General features: G+C 36.3%; 1 protein-coding gene across 2 annotated transcripts in view; it reads right to left on the bottom strand.

Annotated features, from left to right (window-relative positions):
* The window catches only part of LOC125650651 (G-protein coupled receptor GRL101-like), a 57,711-nt gene extending 38,673 nt beyond the window's left edge, over window positions 1–19,038 (bottom strand). The window contains exons 1-5 of one of the 2 annotated variants that reach the window (XM_048879109.2): window positions 18,787–19,038; window positions 17,080–17,187; window positions 6,036–6,200; window positions 3,365–3,472; window positions 3,061–3,177 (exon numbers count right to left, since the gene is read on the bottom strand). In XM_048879109.2, the coding sequence (XP_048735066.1) occupies window positions 3,061–3,177; window positions 3,365–3,472; window positions 6,036–6,200; window positions 17,080–17,134 (445 nt within the window). In that variant the 5' untranslated portion in view covers window positions 17,135–17,187; window positions 18,787–19,038. The remainder of the gene's footprint in view (window positions 1–3,060; window positions 3,178–3,364; window positions 3,473–6,035; window positions 6,201–17,079; window positions 17,188–18,786) is intronic. The other variant, XM_048879108.2, reaches the window with a different exon arrangement.
* Between the last annotated feature and the right edge of the window lie 1,015 nt (window positions 19,039–20,053).

Here is a 20,053-nt window from a genome sequence, read left to right as displayed (position 1 = left end):
TGTTCATTGATGTAAATACTACCTTATATGGCATATGCAAATAACTTGACAATCGGAAGTTGAAACTTCAGAATATCAAACATGGCGCACAAATATGAATCGAGAAATTGGAATATATCGAAATTTTGTTGAAAACGGTAGAATAGAACCCCATAAATCATAAGTTGCAGGCTGTAAATCTATATATTGACTAAGAAACATAGAATATCATTTTATTTACGTAAAGAAAGTCATCAAATGTTTAGAATGATTGAAAATGTTGCGGGAGTGAATCACTCCCGCATTTGCACCATTACGGAGATCCTAAGGAGTTGTAGCCCTCTCCCTAAAAAAAAAAAAAAAAAAAATCAGAGAGGGCTACATTATTGCAGCTAACGTCTCCATACAAGTGAAAAATTCTCGAGAGGGACGTTAAACAAGATACAATCAATCAATCAATCTGTTGATGGTAATGGGACCGTGTGACCTACATCTGTACGATCTAGTTCATTATATCTTCTCCCCAACCATTTGAATTTAGATTTTTATCCGACATCGATCTTTTGATCTCGCCCCTTACACGGTTTCGAGATACGCAACCCTTTCCCTCTACTGCCTCTCATTTACAACAAATCGAGGCCCAAGCAACTTTTCTAACTGTTTTCCATTCGTCAAATGACCGTGGCTATATGAGGTCATGACACATAAGGCCCGAAGCAACCTTTCTGGCATAGATGGTTTTTAATGCCCCTCCTGGGCACGAGGTATAACCGTATCACAGCCAGCTTGATAGTCGTTTGTAAACACGGACTATATTTCCACAAACGCAGTGGTCACGCATACAAGTTTCACATTTGGAAGATGTCCCCTTTATCACATGTATAACCGGATTTTGACTACACAGATACACCTTGCATATCAATATGGAACCAATCAGAGCTACATGACTAAGTGATTATGAATACATTTGTGTGTTCGAACCATTTTGTTATATAGCCCCCGCTTGGGGGCTTAAAGCTCAGGGAATAATGAATTTTATTTACATTGATAGAACTTCCGGTGTTCATTATACTATCAATACAGTTTATGTGCAGGATGTACATCAGCAATGAAAATAAAATCCTGTTTGACAGAATCTTCAGTAAATGAGCCATATTCATGTAGCATTGTCCCCAGGTGACATGAAAATTACACCATTGGAAGGGGTGCCCTGGTTTATTATATGAGCTACAGCTAGATATGAACTCAATATATGTTTGTTAGAAATTCAGGAGAAAAGACTATTTAAAACCAATTATTGGTAAGTACATACATGTACGTTATTAACTTATATGACCACAAAATGTCCTCAGACTTCACAAATCGTATACCACAGGTCATTCTTAGTACACCATGCTTGTCATGGTAACAGGTGATTAACATCAATATACGGATAGATTCTTTGAGTCCATATCTTGGATGTGTTTTATCAATAATTGTATAGAAAGTAATGCAAATATAGTCTAGCATGTGTTAAAATTGTAACAATTTCAATAGATATTGAAAATGGTAAAAATGTTTATCTCAGTATCTTGCCCAAAATATTGTACATTTGACCCACAAAAAAAAACCCACCAAAAAACATATTATTTACCAGCGTACTTTGTAACAATTGTACCCCCTCTCTCTGCTTCATTATATAGAACCATTGAATATCAAATATCATCCATTCTTAAAACTTCCACGCCTCAGCGTTACAGACGGTACTTAAAGGAATATGGTTGATGGCTGCACGGAAGCAATTCGACATTTTTGACCCCGTTGCCGTAGAACCGGATGTAGGATTGAATCTGATTGTAACATCTTCCCAAAACCAATATCCAATACTCGTGCACATTTTTATCGATGAAGCAATAGCTGTACTACTTTTTGTTTGTTTGTTTGTTTAACGTCCCTTTTAGTATTTTTCACTCAAAAAGTCTTATCGAGCTGTACAGTACCACAAATTGAGACCTATGCTTGGCACTTAGGCAGTAGCAGTGAGGGTTCTTTAACGTGCCAACGCTTAGCGCGACACGGCAACTTCGTTTATCTGAAAGACATGTGAAGCCGAGAGTCTGGCAAAGGAACAATCACTACCTATTTTCACATGTTCATGTTCCCTAGTTATAGAAGAATTTTGGAATGATCAAAAGTTTCTAAACGACGGACGACGGGTGAAAGACGACGAACGACGATGGGTGGAACCTAAAGTTACCGTTGTTAACTCGAGTGACTTGCATATTACAAAATCTTACCACATCTGGGCTATGTTATTTTCTAACCAACACCCTGTTTATATTTACTGTTATTCAGAAACATTACAATTCACCGTTAGTATTTACCGACCTGTATAATGATTAATCTTACTAGCCATTTATTCAAAAGAAGACAGACATTTCACAGTAAATAATTAAATTAGCCATACACTCCTTCAATAAAAATCCAATTTGCCACGTAAATTGTCTATAAAAGCAGGAAAACGTGAATGAACTATGAAGTCCCATTTAATATCGGTATGTTTACAACATGTCTGACATTAACCAATTACAGATGAATGAACTATCTTCGCCAGATAATGGCGGGGACAAGCATTAGAATGATTTAAAAGCCACCAGGACTGTTCTCCAGGACGCCCAAGATCACGGTCTAATTAAAAGCATGTTGTGCATGATCGCTAAGAGGAAAATAAATGACAGCAAGTGTTGGGAATAACGGTTTTGCTCTTGTGTAATAGCGATGGTTAAACCCCAACTATAGATCAAATTAATAAAACAATTAGTAAGAACGCATACATGTTTGTCTTTTAAGAATATTACATGTACACGCCTCCCCCTCCCTTTCCATTAATTAAAATATCGTTCGTATTCCCATAACTTAGAGAAGCATTAACTTCTGTATTTGAATTAAGAGTGATTAATGACTAGATGTTTTGTGAAAACAAAATCGTTTGGGTGTGTAATTTGATTTATATGATAATTTGAACATCTATCAAAACAATATTTGCACGTTGATTACACTTATTGAGAGTTATTTCCCGTTTTCAAAATGTCCAATACTTACCGCAATTGATTTCATCACTGTTGTCCCCACAGTTGTCCTCGATGTCACAGAAGTTGTCACGTGGTACACAGAAATGGTTTTTACATTTCCCGTGAGTGGGTGGACAGGCGTACGTTACTAGGGTGATAAAGATTTTTGATAACATTGAACGATACATGTACATTAAAATTATCAATTATTATTCAAAATATGATAGATAGATTCCGTTTCTTTACAAGTACTGCATACGTTACCCTTTATTAATAAGCTGTAATGTTGCAGTACAAAGAACACATTTTTCTGTTGAACAATGACAATTTCTTACTGCAGTCTTGTTCATCAAGTCCATCATTGCAGTCATTGACTCTGTCACATCTTCTGATCAGGTCTATACACGTCGTACTGTTGCACTGGAACTCTGTGGTCAAACAGCCTGAAAGAGAGAGCGAGAGAGGGAGGGTAGACTTCAGAAATGAATCTAGTAATATTGTGGTTAATCGTAATACAAGTATGAAAGGTGAAGATAACGAACAGTGATCAATCTCATAACTCCTATAAACAATACAAAATAGAGAGTTGGGCAGACACGGACCCCTGGATATACCAGAGGTGGTATTAGGTGCCGATGAGGAGTAAGCATCCCCTGTCGACCGGTCACACCCACCGTGAGCCTTATATCTTGATCAGGTAAACGGAGTTATCCGTAGTCAAAATGAGTGTGCCAGGAACGACCTAACAATCGGTATGAAACACGTCAGACAGCATTTGACCCAATGATAGGTCGTATTGACGAACTAGATCGTTATAACGACCATAAAATTTGCGAAATGCTTACTTCAATCGAGACTGCTGAAACCCCTGTACCATCAACTTGTTTGTCAGTATCTTGCCTCGATTTAAAAACTGACCATACGCAGAACAAGCTCTTGCGTATCGAATCAGTATCAAACTTCGGTGGAAACTGCATGAAAACACCTCGCACTTTGATGCATAAGTGTTTGGCTGATATCCAGATTAACAGAAATATATTCATTCGATGACGTTATTCAATGGAGACTAGGGTGAACAGATGTGTGAATATTGAAAACGCAGTTTTTCCTATCTCAAGGTTTTCAGAAAGGCTTACACGCTGTCTCTAGACACTGCTATGTCACTTATTTGTTTGCGGATCTTGATTTCGCGGTTGTGGAGGTATCGGTCTCTATGGTAATTAATCGTCTTCCGTTTATGACAGATTTTGAGTAAAGCTGTACCGCCCTTACCTACAAAGTATTTCAAAACGGTACACTGGTGTTGATCATTATGTGCGCAGTAATTACCGCACCAGTGATACATGTCCACATCTCTGATTGATCGAATACAAAATAATTGTCTTTTAAATATTCTTGTCGATCATTCTACTTTGATGATTTTCCCTCTCTCTCATCTTCAGAAGATGATGGTAAACTTATGTTAGACGGTAAGCCCAACGGAAATTAACTAAAGACCAAATGTTACCACGCCTCATTAACACAAAATCGCATCTTGTTGATTTATATTAAACAGAAAATATTATGCATACAGCATGTGCCTCTATTTATTCTTTGCCTTAACATATAAACAAAATAAATCTATATATTCAGGTAAATATATCAATAGCCAGAACGGACGGTCTCCACGAGTCATTACCCGCGGTTTGCAATACTATTGATTGAATCAATTAATTCCGGGAAAGAAGATGGCATATTTAGCTCATCACCCTCTCAATATCTGACTAAGAATGTGTGCGCTTACTGCGTGCCAGTTGGACAGGGTGGTGATGAGAACCGACACAGAGAAATACTGATCAATCAGCTGTCTAAATAAATCGTATTTCAATTCTTCTCCAAAATGACTGGGGTGATTTTCTTTTCATGAATTTTACAAATGCCATTTGATAAAGGAATATGTCTTCGATAAAAAAAAAATATGGCAACAGCACGCCAAAAAGTGTTAATATCAAATATATTCAAATTTGATTAAATGCATAAACATCCAAAGAAAAAGACGGCGAGACTTTAAATAAACGAATAAATCTACATTTTTATATGATTTAATTTGGCATAGATCTCATATTTTCAAAGACAATCAAACATTTCTGATTATAGGAATCAGATGCATTTGAAACCACCAAATTATTTAGTTACCAATAGTTATCAATGACAATGAAAGGGTGCCATTCATTAGCTAATATCAATTAGTAAATTATCACAAATCAGTGATCTGGTTCGACTTTTTAAAAGATACTTGAATAAACCTTAAAGCTTCGCGGGAGGTTATCAAGTGCGGACGTCTCGTAGTGACAGGTGACGCCCTTCCTTCCGGTAACAAGGTTCAAACGATCCAGAGGATGAGATATTGACAAATACATGCGCAGTTACCGTTCAAATTTCAATCTGATTATATGGGTATAATGTTGATTGACAAGTGGCAATATCATTACTAATGAAACAAGCCACTGATCATTAACTGTCACAGGGATTTTCTCACACGGAGCCCGCCATAACTTCGCTCTAGATCCAATAAGTACCTTAGGGCGACCCCAGCCTAATTACGCGGACACGTTTTTAAAAGCCATTCTACATCTTACTTGTACTTAGTACGTCACCGGACCAGTTGCGGTAGCTCGGTGGTAGAGCTTCCGCTTCGTCGAGGTCGTGAGTTCGAGCCCCGTTCGTGGCATGGCCGCATCAAACCTGAGACGTAAACATAGGGTTGGTATTAATTGTTCCTTCGCCAAACGCTAGGCATTTAGAAGCGAGAATCACGGGTCTTTCGGATATGACCTTAAAAACGGAGGTCCTGTGTCGCAACAGGCGTTGGCATGTTAAACAACCCTCACTGCTACGGCCCTAAGCGCTAAGCATAGGTCTAAATTTGTGGTACTTCACCTATAACTGGTGACGTCTCAATATGAATTAAAAATTTTCGACGGGACGTAAACCAAATAAACAATCAATCAATAGTTTGTCACCTACCGCATGTTGCTATGTCTTCATCCAGGCCGTTGCTACAGTCGTTGACTCCGTTACACTTCAGTTGGTTGGAGATGCACTCTTGACCATCTTGGTCACACATAAACACTTCTTGACCTTGACAGCTGTCGACCATTTGTGGCTGGTTCTGCTGGACCAGGAATGGATCTGAATTAACGGACAGAAGTACAAGAAGTAAATCAGTGGAAAAAAAGAAGTAAAACTACGCAATAAAATTCATTTCTACATTGAAATATTCGTCAACCAAATAGAATATTTTACGTCTGAAAGGGTTATTTATTAATTCATATGGATCAAAACAGGGCTCTCGGTAGGTGTGACCGTTCGACAGGGAATGCTTACTCCTCCTAGGCACCAGATTCCATCTCTGGAATGTCTCGATATGAGTGAAAAATTCTCGAGAGGGACGTTAAACAAGATACAATCAATCAGTGGTATGTCAAGGGGTCGGTGTTTGCCCAACTTTCTGTTTTGTATTCCTTATAGGAATTATGAGATTGATCACTCACTGTTCGTTATCTTCACCTTTTCATCAATAATTATTTCATGTTGAAGTTAACAGGAAGACAAAACACTGTAGTATGGGTAATATGAATATAATAATCTATGGGGTTCAAATTGTCTGACAACCTAACACGGCTACTTAAGCAGGCTAACTTCATTGAACCATGACGTTTTCTGTTCGAAAGAAGCTTGAACGATGTTTGTAGGTGTGTAGTGAAAACATATGCTAATTTTATGAGATTCTTCCTTGGCACTTGATCCCACTCCTGGTGTGTCCAGGGTTTCGGGTTTTTCCTACTCTTCATTTAACAGTATGAGATTGTTCACTGTTCGTTATATTCAGGGTTTCGGGTTTTTCCTACTCTTCATTTAACAGTATGAGATTGTTCACTGTTCGTTATATTCAGGGTTTCGGGTTTTTCCTACTCTTCATTTAACAGTATGAGATTGTTCACTGTTCGTTATATTCAGGGTTTCGGGTTTTTCCTACTCTTCATTTAACAGTATGAGATTGTTCACTGTTCGTTATATTCAGGGTTTCGGGTTTTTCCTACTCTTCATTTAACAGTATGAGATTGTTCACTGTTCGTTATATTCAGGGTTTCGGGTTTTTCCTACTCTTCATTTAACAGTATGAGATTGTTCACTGTTCGTTATATTCGGGGTTTCGGGTTTTTCCTACTCTTCATTTAACAGTATGAGATTGTTCACTGTTCGTTATATTCAGGGTTTCGGGTTTTTCCTACTCTTCATTTAACAGTATGAGATTGTTCACTGTTCGTTATATTCAGGGTTTTTCCTACTCTTAATTTAACAGTATGAGATTGTTCACTGTTCGTTATATTCAGGGTTTTTCCTACTCTTAATTTAACAGTATGAGATTGTTCACTGTTCGTTATATTCAGGGTTTTTCCTACTCTTAATTTAACAGTATGAGATTGTTCACTGTTCGTTATATTCAGGGTTTTATTATACAACACTGATATACACAGGGACCATTATTATTTTTTTTATTTCTGAGGTTTGCGCGATTAGCGTGTAAATCAGCAATGATAATGGATTTTCCGTGTCAATATCATATTAGTTGTAATATGTACATAACAATACAGTGACAATAGTTATCGGCCTTTTACAGCACAAAACTGAAGTTTAAAAACAAACAAAAACCCATCAGGTCTTATTGGTCATCGGAATATTTTTTAAAAGTATCACAAGCCCCAAGGGCTATGAAATCCATACTAATTTTCCTGTTATGTATATATCTAAACTAAGTTCTAATCTTCAGTAGTATTATGAAATAAGACGTGTCCTTAAAACACAAATGCTCACCGATAGAACCCAAGCTGTTGTTACATAATATATGTTATAGTAATACTATTATGACTATTTTGGACTCGTCCTAGATTAAGATCCCTGGGGTTGCGAAATTCTCAATTTTGGTACATCCGTTTCTGCTTTTCCAAAATATGCATTCAGTTTTTAAACCGTAACAGCAGATTTCAAATGATAAAGATCATAATCATTATGATAATTCACAAAAAAGTGAAGGAGCACCCCCCCCCCCCTATTCTATGCGCCTGTTGTGGATGACGAGAAAAAGAAACATGGGCCGTACAATGCACGTGCATTTTGAGGAAATAACACATAACGCGCTAACAGAAAAACGCAAATGATAATTTTTTAAAGAGAAAATCTGGGGTATACCGGAACTGCATGCTACATCATTTAGAACATTTATTAAATAAGGAAAGTTTTATTACTTTGTGTAGGATTCCAGAGGTCTCCCTAGCTGAATAATTTTTCTTCTTTTTACATGTATTCGTCGTCGGTAACCTACGGTCGGAGACTGACCGCGGGTTACGGACGATGACCCTGTTTTAAACATAGAGCGTTCTGTAAAGATAGTGTCACGATAAACATAGCGTTCCATGAAACTTAGAGAGTGTCAGATGACAGAGCGTTCCGTGAAACTCAGTGAGTGTCATGAATCAATGAGCGTTCCATAAGACCTAGAGAGTGCTGTATGAAACACTGAGCGTTTAATATAGCATAAATAGTTCCATATACATTTGTATATGCTTATAGGGTAATCCAAACTAATGTGTTTGTTTAGCATGACATTTATGCCAATGTGTGGAATACATTTCATTATCTGTAGTATGCGTTTTGTTGTATATAAATAGTGCATGTAGTTGAAAATAATATTGAAAATTTTCACCGTGTTTAAAAGCATCATCGGATTATTGAAGAAATAAATTTCAATTTTGAAAATTCATGATGGTGTGAACTGCAACGCCTCACGCCGCCGGCATGCTTCACGACGCGTGTTTGCTTCATGTCCAGATGACGCGCGTTTGCTTCATGTCCAGATGACGCGCGTTTGGTTCATGTCCAGATGACGCGCGTTTGCCTCAGGTCCAGATGACGCGCGTTTGCTTCAGGTCCAGATGATGCGCGTTTGCTTCATGTCCAGATGACGCGCGTTTGCTTCAGGTCCAGATGATGCGCGTTTGCTTCATGTCCAGATGACGCGTGTTTGCTTCAGGTCCAGACGACGCGTGTTTGCTTCATGTCCAGACGACGCGCTTTGTGAAAAGTAGGCCGGCGTAAAGTGTTGCAGTTCATACCCTCATGCATTTCCAAAATTGAAATTTTCTTTCTATATTTACATTCTGCTTTCACCTCTGTCGGAATTCCCAACCGTTAAAATAAACTTACTATATTTATAAAGATTTGTACATAACTTTTCTGCATTCATAAGGTAATAGTTATCATTAGAATTGGTAGATATCAAACGCAAAATTAAAAAAGTAAACACCCATTAGAAATGTAAGTATAAATGTTCTGCATTTAGGACAATAAAATAAATAGTACATGCAGTTGAAGGTAACTTTGAAAACATTCCCATACGGACACATTGGTGTGGGTTTTTTTTATTTAGACAATCAAATTCGAGTTATTTTTCCCTGAAAGTGGAATTAACATTTTTATTTGAAACTTGTGCTGAAGAGTCGTACCGACTTAAAATAGAAGTCCTTACCTAAATATTAGATACACACTAAATTAAAATTTTTATCAAATGTTTTCTTTTTAAATTATATAACTGATGTAAGACACTATACTATGAGTATTCAGGTCTCATTATATTCATTAGCATTTTGCAAATTCTATGGTCGTTATAACGATCTAGTTTGCCAATACAACCTATCATTGGGTCAAATGCCGTCTGACGTGTTTCATATCGATTGTTAGGCCGTTCTTGGCACACTGATTTTGACTACGAATAACCCCGTTTACCTGATCAAGATATAGGGCTCACGGCGGGTGTGACCGGTCGACAGGGGGTGTTTACTCCTCCTAGGCACCCGATCCCACCTCTGGTATATCCAGGGTCCGTGTTTGCCTCACTATGTTGTATTGCTTACAGGAGTTATGAGATTGATCACTGTTCGTTATCTTCACCTTACATAAATATTTGCTAATTCTGAGTAGTCTTTAGATTCCATCAGATTTAATGGATGGTGCGATGCATAATTATCGACAGCACATGTAAGCTGAACATCTCATCTAACTCCTTCTCTTACACGATTCTGATTATTTTTGTGTTCATTTTAGCCGCGATTTAAACACACACTAGGTGGAAAGAAACGGGTTTCACTCAAGGTGAATATACTTCACAAAAGAAGATAATAATATAGAGTCAATTAAATTATTACCTTGTAGAAATTATCAACTTTTTATTTCAGTAATGAAAATATAATAAATAGCATTGTCAGTAGAGGAAGTCAGAAGAGATCAGTGGAAAATTTCATGTCGTACGTTATACGTCATCTCAAATCTTAATGACAGTGTTTTCCATATCAAGGACCGCAAAAAAATTCATGTTCGAAAAATAAATGGATCGGAAATATAAGGCTCTCAATTTCAAAGATTCGTCAATGCCATAAAAGTTTATGAAATTGGTTATCTGGGTTCAGCGCCCAGCACATTGCGATAGCTTGCTGCACCAAGACGACAGACAATATTACGGGGTATATGACAGACAAACAGTTGGCTTTGTCAGTGATTCATAACGTTAAGAAATCTGAATGAATAGGACTTTACAGCATTTAGATTATAGTATACGTTACTCGAGTTATAAATAATTGGGTAATAAAAAAATGATATATCTCAAATATGTTTGCGTTGGTTTGCCACTTTCATTACTAGTAAACATTTATGCTTTTACATACCTACCACAACGAATGCAACACATTTAGCGTAAGGTCGCTTTTAGTATTAACACGAATCGAAGAAAAATTTACAATATTGCTTAATAGCGTGGAAATAAGCAATCAAACAAACTAAGATGTCAGTTGTGTAGGATTTCACAAGGCAGCACAGGATTTTTTTTAATAATGTATAATTACTTACAAAGGTCTTATCAAAATCAGCTTCATGTAGAAAAAGTCCTTTATTTGAACAGAACAAGCAACAGAAGCAGATGTATAGAACGCAAACGTGCAGGGAAGTGCAAGCCAGTGTTTCATGCACGTGGACGTCAAAGCCGCGCAAAGAACAAAAACTGATTAAAATCTTCCGAGTACATATTCTCAGAACCTATCATCGTGTTTCGTTTACTTTCTGTAACTGGTTGCCCGTCTTTTCTATAAAATGATCTAATTTATAGTCTAGTACTTAGAAAGTATTTAAGAATCATGTACATCACTATTGCATGAACATTAAACAATCATAGCAGAAATACATAAAAGTGTACAATTTCGGTTACTTTGCAAGACAATCACAGAAGCAATTCGTTTAAAGAGTCGTGAATCGTCGACAGTAATAAAATGCCCTTTGAAGACAACGCATATGGTGTGATTAAGAGGCTCTGTTAGATTCGATTCAAAGTCCATATCGACACAATTTCATTTCACAACAAATATCTAGCAATCCTGATGTTAATTGAGGGCGTCTTTATGTGTACTTTATTCCAAAATAGTCTGCTTAAGAGATTATGCCATATTCTATCATATATATATATCAGAAATAAATTTCATTTCAGAAAATATATGAGGCTATGAATTGCGACGCTGCACGCGGGCATACTTCCTGAAATAAGTCGCGTTTCATGAAAATATGCAGGCCTGAAGCGTTGAAGTTCATATCCTCATGCATTTTCAAATATTTTCCAATGCTTACATTTTAATTTCATTTCTGTCAGAAGACCGTTGAAATATACGTACCGGTACTATACTTGTATATATCTATATTTATTGTTTACCGGTACATGCAACTGCAACGCATTCATGAAGAAAATGGCTACCATTACAATTTGTAGAGATATCAAAGGCAAATACACTGGAAATGTAAAAACATGATATTGTGAAAATTTCGATTTCTTTAATCATGTGTTATTTTAGAATCAGATTAAAATTAAAATGTTCCGACAACTCCCATGGATCGTTGAAAGTATTGTTGCTAAACCGCTCGAGCCTTCTTGTGTCTTGTTCAAACCTGCGGAAGCTGGTAGGATACACAGTTCTCATGGCAGACGTTGGGACCCTTTATGTATTAGATCAAGCTTCGCCAAACCTCCTCTAGAAACCTAATTTGCTTAAATTGTGATATCAGTATACATAGACATCATCATCGCAGTGATTACTTTTGACAGGAAATCGTGATATTCTTTTAATCGAAAAACAACTATCGAAGTAAGCAATCAAAACGCCGAGAACCAATATTAATTTTTCAAAGAAAGATAGATATTTGCGAAGTGGTCTTAGCATAGAAGCAAAACTTGAGCAATTCGTGTTTTGTTTTGCTTTTGGTCATTTTAAAATAAGAATGTTAACGACACAGTTACAGATTCAAATACTCGGGACTAATTTCCTCTACGAACTGATTCGTTATATGAACGATCATTGCTAAAGCATACCCGCAGACTTTTTTTTTTGCTATAAGTTACCTAGCGGCCTTGTACATTGACCTTCCAACCTATCAATCAATAGAAACTCCTTGCATAAAGCTAAAGCTCAACAGCTTTTGTGACATCATCCGGTAGCCATTCTTACCCTGTGAGTGACCTTGAATTCATAATCTGACGTGTCGTGACCTCCAAAACAACAGAGATCAACCTGTAATCATTCAGGCTTTTCACATATAGAGTTTCATTGCTACAGTTCATAGTTATATACCCTCGTATATACAGACAGACGAATGCATCCAAACCAATTCTCCCTCTTTCGCTAAATCGGGGATAAAAACAACTATTAATATTCTGAGAACAATAGCCGGCACAAATTTAGAGTCTAATATCACTTTCAGTGTGTTAATAGTGTGAGGTTTTATTCAACGCGTTGTTAAGAGTATATAAAGGTCTACATTTATTGCATTGCCTTCTAGAACTCGTTAACATTAAATCAGCTGGTAAGTCAAAACACGTTTAGCTACAGTCCTCAATATTTACGACACGATATGATATGCAAAGCTGTTGCCGGGATTCACATTTTGACACTAATCTGTTCTTCTAAGGAGTGGAAATTGAGGAGAAAAAACATAATAAATTGTCGCCAGAGAAGTTCCGGTTCACCTGCATATTCAGACACCTATCGACTCGCCCAACTAGGAGGCAGTAAAACACGAGGAAAGCGGTGTTCCCCTCCTCGTAAAAATACGGTTTATTTTGCCCATAAGCAACTGTTTCTACATATGTTATCTAACGAAGAACAATGTTTTAGAGGATAAACAACCGTTCTGTTTCTGAGAGCGATACAGGATATGCACAATTCATCAGGTGGTATGATATCTTATTTTCAGCTTAAAAAAAAAAAATGAAAAGTAACATCGTCTATAAAGCAGTCTGGTATATATTATGCATTCAAGATTTGTCCTTAGAATATGACTTTTATGATTCATAAAGTATAAAAAGGAAACAATTAAAAGATGGAAAACGCATCACAGTATCTGATAAATGTACATAAAGCAGCATAAGCATTGTATGTATTGGGGTAATGTTATTTTTAAACCAACAAGCAATGCTACAATGTAGCAATGAAAATAAGCATTGACATACCTTCAATATTATTTACAAGCATTGACCCATAATTAAGCAGAAATACGCAGCACACAAACAGAATAACAGGTATTTTAGTATTTCAAATAGCAAGCATTGCTAACATTCACAATCAACAAGTATTGCTAACATTTAATAATATTGCTAGTATCCAAAATCAACGACTATCGCTAGTACTCAAAATCAACAGACATTACCAGCATTCAAAGTCTACAAGCATTGCTAACATCCAAAATTAACAAGTATAAAAATCGATAAGAAATGCTAGTATTCAAAATAAGCAAGCATCACTAGTATTCAAAATCTAAAAGCATTGTCAGCATTCAAAATCCAAAAGCATTGCCAGCATTCAAAATACGCAAGTATTGCTAGCATTCAAAATCAACAAGCTTTGTCAGCATTCAAAATAAACAAGCATTGCTAGTATTATTTTTCAAAATAAGCAAGCACTGCTAGTATTCAAAATAAGTCAGCATTGCCAGCATTCAAAATCAACAAATACTGTGGAATTATCATTGTTCGTGGGGGGTTGATATTCATGGATTTCGTGGGTCACTCTTGCCCACGAAATTACGTGTCCTCGGACATTTTTTTTTACCAAGTAGAGTTATCTCTCCTAGTGACATCGTGTCGCTTACCCACGAAATTACGTCCCCACGAACCAGCAAAATTTTGCTTACCCACGAACATTGGCCCCCACGAATTAAAATGATTCCACAGTATTGCCAGCATTTCAAAATCAACAAGCATTACCAGCATTCAAAATCAACAAGCATTGCTAGCATTCAAAATCAACAAGCGCTGCTCGTATTCAAAATCAGCAAGCGATTGTTTTAAAATATCGCCATTGATCCTGTGACAGAACTAGGTCTCTGTATTCTAAAACAGAGAGGAAAATTATGCACCTAACAATCTCAAGTATTGAATATTAATGCATTGAAATCCTTGTGTAATAGTTGGTAGGGAAACAGTAGAATTGGATCTTGGAATTCATGTTGTTTGAAGTTGACCACGATAAGCTGGTCTATTAAGTTTTATCCATCATTATACATTAAGTCGTCATCATTGACCAAGTTTCTAAAATAAAACATCACTTAATCCAGGGAAGAATTTTCTATCGGTTACAAATCTTAGTTTACGGTAAAAATTCGACCAACCTACATACAAAGCTAAATGGATACTTCGGCCATTAATGTGTACAGTAATAGACTTGTATGTCACTTCGGTTACATGACTCTAGATATAACTGTCATTTGTGCTTTTGATTTAATAACAATATACCAGTTTTTCCCCCTGACAAGACAGGATCGGGGAAGCTGATGAAATAATCAAGATTGCATCTGTTTATTTCAATAAAAGGGTTTTTGGACACCTGCTAATGGCTGGAAAAGACGATTGTATACACACCGAGGTTAATGGAAGTCGAATATTAACACAGCCATACACCGATAGGGTTATAAAGATGCCGTTAGGTTTGATTTTTGTTTTTGCTGTGTTGTCAATCGTCCAGAAGAGTTGAATAATTTTGGATTATGGACAGAAAACAAAAAGTGACACTTTCAATGGGTTCCGTCACTAAGAAAGGGCTCCAAGAATCTCCAATCAAACACTCGCTGAACAATATGTTACATGCAGGAAATGTATAATTACGTATAATCTATATTCCTCTAGTTGCCATGCTCAATTGGTCGTCATGATTGATAGACTGTTCAAAGGGATTTTTTAAAAACTTTCGAACGTCTTCAAAATATCGCTGCATGGTTTCATTTTTCAGCATTTACTCTCTATATGTTCTTGATAATGAAAAAAAAAAGGTTTAAACATTCGTTTTACTTTAGATTTTGTTAGAAAAGAGCGAAGCCAAATGCAGATATGATTTTTAATCAAACATTATAGATTTTTCCCGCTCAATTCATCTTGTTTTGGATTCAATCGTGTAGAGTCATAGAAATGTCTTTTTCTATTAATGATAATCGATCGTCGTAAGGAATTATCTGTCCTTTATAACAGTCACTTTAACAACCTTATCTCTGGTTTAAGGAAAACATCTACATATTCCTTTCACTTTGATTAGCTATTTGCAATTACTGCTAGATTCATAATTAATCAGAGACACACCCTTTTCTGACCCCAATGTAGCCCTCTGTTTGCTAATTCTAACCATAAGGTTGAATTCCGTAGAAAAGTCATTTATGAATGAATATTCGATAAAAACTCACTGACGCAATATAAATAATTGAACTATTTAATACGAATAAAAAGATTCTACTTCTTTAAAGAAAATGTAGCTTAGCAAAGCACTATAAGTATTGATACAATATGAGCAAAGCCTGTGGGGTTATTATGTCGCTGAAGTGTGTTTGAAGTGTTTTCGTTCGTTCTATCTCGTTGTTTTCTCCGAGATAACATTTTTACGGAATCGGGACAGTTTTACGATTTCCTGCGCTAGGCTGTCCAGCCCAGCTTGATTACATTGATTGAGAAGGTTAATGCAAAAAGCTGAAAGAATACAGAGAGGTCTCGGTAATTATTTACGCCAACGCCGTGTTTCATCTCCCTATAAATGATATTCAAAAGATTGGGCCTCGTCTCGTCAATAAATTCCTAGAATTACAATCTCTTTAAAAGCAGAAGAAACCCAATTTGATGCAACAAAGATTTTTCTGTTTTATCTATGCATGAATATTGATAATATTTTATCATAGCACCTTTAAGTTACAAACAAAATGAAAATGATTGTACTATGTTCCATTTACAATGTTTTTAAAGAGAAAGTAAATGTGCAAAATAAGGTACCCCGTACTCCTAACCGTTACGTCATCATCCTGGAACATATCTTACCTTACACGTGATAATTAGGAATTACACAACATATTAATTATAACACGATTATCACCAGCATGATCTGTTTCTGGCAGTTGATGATGGCTTCTATCGATAATGAACAGGCAATTTATTTTTGTTTTTTCTCGATTTACTAGAAGTTGCACTTTTATTGACTATGTCGCTAATATCCGACGATTACATCAAGACTATAAATAGATGTTCAAACCCCACCAGAGATAAACACTCCAAACACGTCTAAACACAAGTTTAACTATTAGTAACGTGACGTAAACGTTATGAACAGATATAAAAGATTGCGATAAAAATTCTGACGAGACCTTCTGAAATGAATTGTGGTTAGTTTTATTAGAAGATTTCCAGACAATGAATGATTCAAGCATGACCATCAAATATAAGCTATATATAGTACTTCATGTATGACCATCAAATATAAAGTATATATAGTACTTCATGCATGACCATCAACGATAAGCTATATATAGTACTTCATGCATGGCCATCAAATATAAACTATATTGTAGTACGCCATGCGACAATATGCTAACAATTGATTGTTCTTTAATAGGACACGAAAATGTTTTGATAATAAAATGTCGAAGGCTATTTTGAGAGTATACTCACCGACTGCCAGGATTCCTTTAAGTGTAAGGGTGAGGACGAACAAGAAGATGGTCATCTTAATGCTTGAGTGTTCTTGCGGTGATATGCTTACATCATTCAATTGGATTTCTTTAGATAAAGAAGAAAAAAATAAATGTGAGAAGTAGGAACGCGGTATCTGAATACGTCTGATCAGATGTTCGTCCATAATACACTATCGGCACCGCACCTTAATCATAATTAAATGTTACGAAAGTACATAGTACAAATAACAAAGCGACAAATGTGAAAGGGTTTAGTCTCATCTGTGAGTGGGTAGATATTGGATCTCGTTTCACAACGCCATAAACTATGACCTCAATAACAATGCACGTGCAAAAATTGAAATCTGTCGGATCTCGTCAGAAGTTTCTAATTCACAGCCACCTTCATTGGTGTGTTACATAATTTCCGATCGCTTGTGTCGGAGCACATACTTCTCAGGGGCGTGCCAAATGATACAGCAATATGCACGTCCATTAAACAAAACTTGAACGTGTTCACCTTAGTAAATATGAAGTCATTATTTTTCATTTGGAAATGCTGGCATTAGCATCAATTCAGTTCATATCATTCTGGTATGTACATGTAATGCATTGTGGGCACTAATGGGCGCTGTATTCGTCCTTTAAAGCCTGTTAATTGTCATTAGTGGCCCAATGACTGAAACGTCACATAAAACATACTTTCAATTTAAAGGAATACGACTTTCATCCAACTTGTTTATAATTTAACTTTATCTTTCGTTGCAAAAATTATTCATAGTAAGATTTTTATGAATGAAGAAATTAAATATGCTGCCTTCAATTTGGATAAGTAGTGCAAGCATATCGAAATCATGGGGGTATTGTAGTAAACACTAATTAGGATGGGAAAATGGCGATGGAAATATCCTGTTTTATATCGAAATATCAGTCTGGTTGTGCATGTCTGCCTCTTCCTTTCATACATTGTATGTTTTAAATATACATACATGGCTCTCGATGAGAGTGACCGGTCTACAGGTAATGCTTACTCCTCCTAAGCACCTCATCCCACCTCTGGTATATCCAGGGGTTCGTGTTTACCAAACCCTTAATTTACATAATAGTTATGAGATTGATCACTATTCGTCATATTCACCTTTTAATTTACAGGTGTGCGTGATTCATAAAAAAAAATTCAGCATTTGTTTCACGAAAAGAAACATGAAAATGATATTTTTCCGCTCTCAAACTTGCTCATTTTGGCGCCAATTTTCACCCTGCAATTACTTTTCACAATTTTTATGATTCTGTTCTGTAATCTAAAACTTGAGAAATGTTTTTCGGTTTGTACTGGGAAACGGTAGAATTATTTATATGCCCGACTGTTTTTCACTATCCTTTATAATTTACATCGTATCTTAAAAATCTTTTAAACATTTTGCCAACAATTCAATGTTTGGTGTCAGTAATACATGGATCTACATATATTGTATGTGTATTCAAAGAAATAAACAACAGTGAAGGAATCAATAATGAATTACTGTAAATTAAAATAAATGATGACGAGAACCCGTTTTTATGAAACCACATTCTCTTGCGTACAAATTCACATTTCTATAAACTGCGTACTAAAAGATTTTTTTCTTATTATTTCCTTATTGTAAATCGAGAAGAAAAATTCGGTAATTCTGTTAATTCCATTAAATACAAAACTGATACTCACTCGTTTTAGATGTGTATAATCCTAAAATCCTGTAATCAATGTCTTAGAAAATATAAAAGGGAAAAAAAATCACTCTCACTTTATAAATTTATATCACGATCACCGCCTCCTAATTTTCATATTTAGTTGATTCTACTTCAAATCAGAAAAACAAAAATAGTGAAGAAATCGACAATGTGCGTCGTTTTCTACCTGTATGCAGATTAGAACCTGCTGGTATTGATGATGCTGGTAGGGTATGTATTCGCAGTTGTGATTGACATTTTTTTCCTAGTAGGCAGGAGCTGAGAAAGGAGCCGCTGATACGCATCGCTGACTTTATCAAGAGCTGCACACAGCGGCAAAAAGGAGGCTGGGAGAGCGGAGGAAGGAGAAGAGCTCTCTGATACTTCAAGTTACCGAGCAATCAAATATCAATTCATCAGTCTGTCTCATCCTATCGCTTATAACCTCTCATCACTCGGACGTGATCGGGAAGGCTCCTTAGAGGCAGTGTTAGTGGTGTATGTGCTGGACATAGATATATAAGTAAACATGACAAGTACACCGCGAAGGTTAACCTGGCATGAATACGTTTTAAATATAGAAAGTTGAAATAATTTGCTCTAATCCATTTATAGGAAGGAAATGAGTGACACAATTTGTTTTTTTTTGTTGGGCCATGTAAGAAGAAAATGCTAGGACTTTTATACAGAATATTGTGTGGATAATGGAAAGATAGACTTTTAATTCACAGTGGAACAAATGTGAGCTTCATTCACACATAGAGAAAGAAAGCCACAGCTCTCTGAAAGATATTAAAGTGAACAGATTAACCATAATGCACAGAATCCCTCAATTCTCATCCGTGTTCACCTTGTAAATTGTCGTTTTGCTTTAGATTAATTGACGGATGAAAGGAGGGGAAAGCAGCGCGCAATTTGGTTTCCCCTTTTTGTTGATTTGATGTTTATCTGATTGTCTGACAAATTGTGATTTATTAGCATATATATAACTTTTGATTCAGTGAGCGGAACGTCAAACAATTCGATAGTTCGGTGCATTATGCAATAACTATTCGATTGCTCGTGACTTTTGAACACATAGAAAAACTGGTTAAACAGAGTTTTGCAATCAATAGTATTTGTTTATCAGAATTGTTTTTTAAATAGTGCAGTCTTTAGAATATCGCTCGAAAATATTCGTAATCAGCTTTGCACGAGCACCGCACGGGTCTATTGTGGCCCTCGGAAGGGTTTAGTGTGCCCCCACATCGGGCTAATGTGGC

The sequence above is a fragment of the Ostrea edulis genome, chromosome 5 (assembly GCF_947568905.1).
Source record: "Ostrea edulis chromosome 5, xbOstEdul1.1, whole genome shotgun sequence".
NCBI classification, from domain to species: domain Eukaryota; kingdom Metazoa; phylum Mollusca; class Bivalvia; order Ostreida; family Ostreidae; genus Ostrea; species Ostrea edulis.
This window is presented reverse-complemented; position numbering and strand designations above follow the sequence as displayed.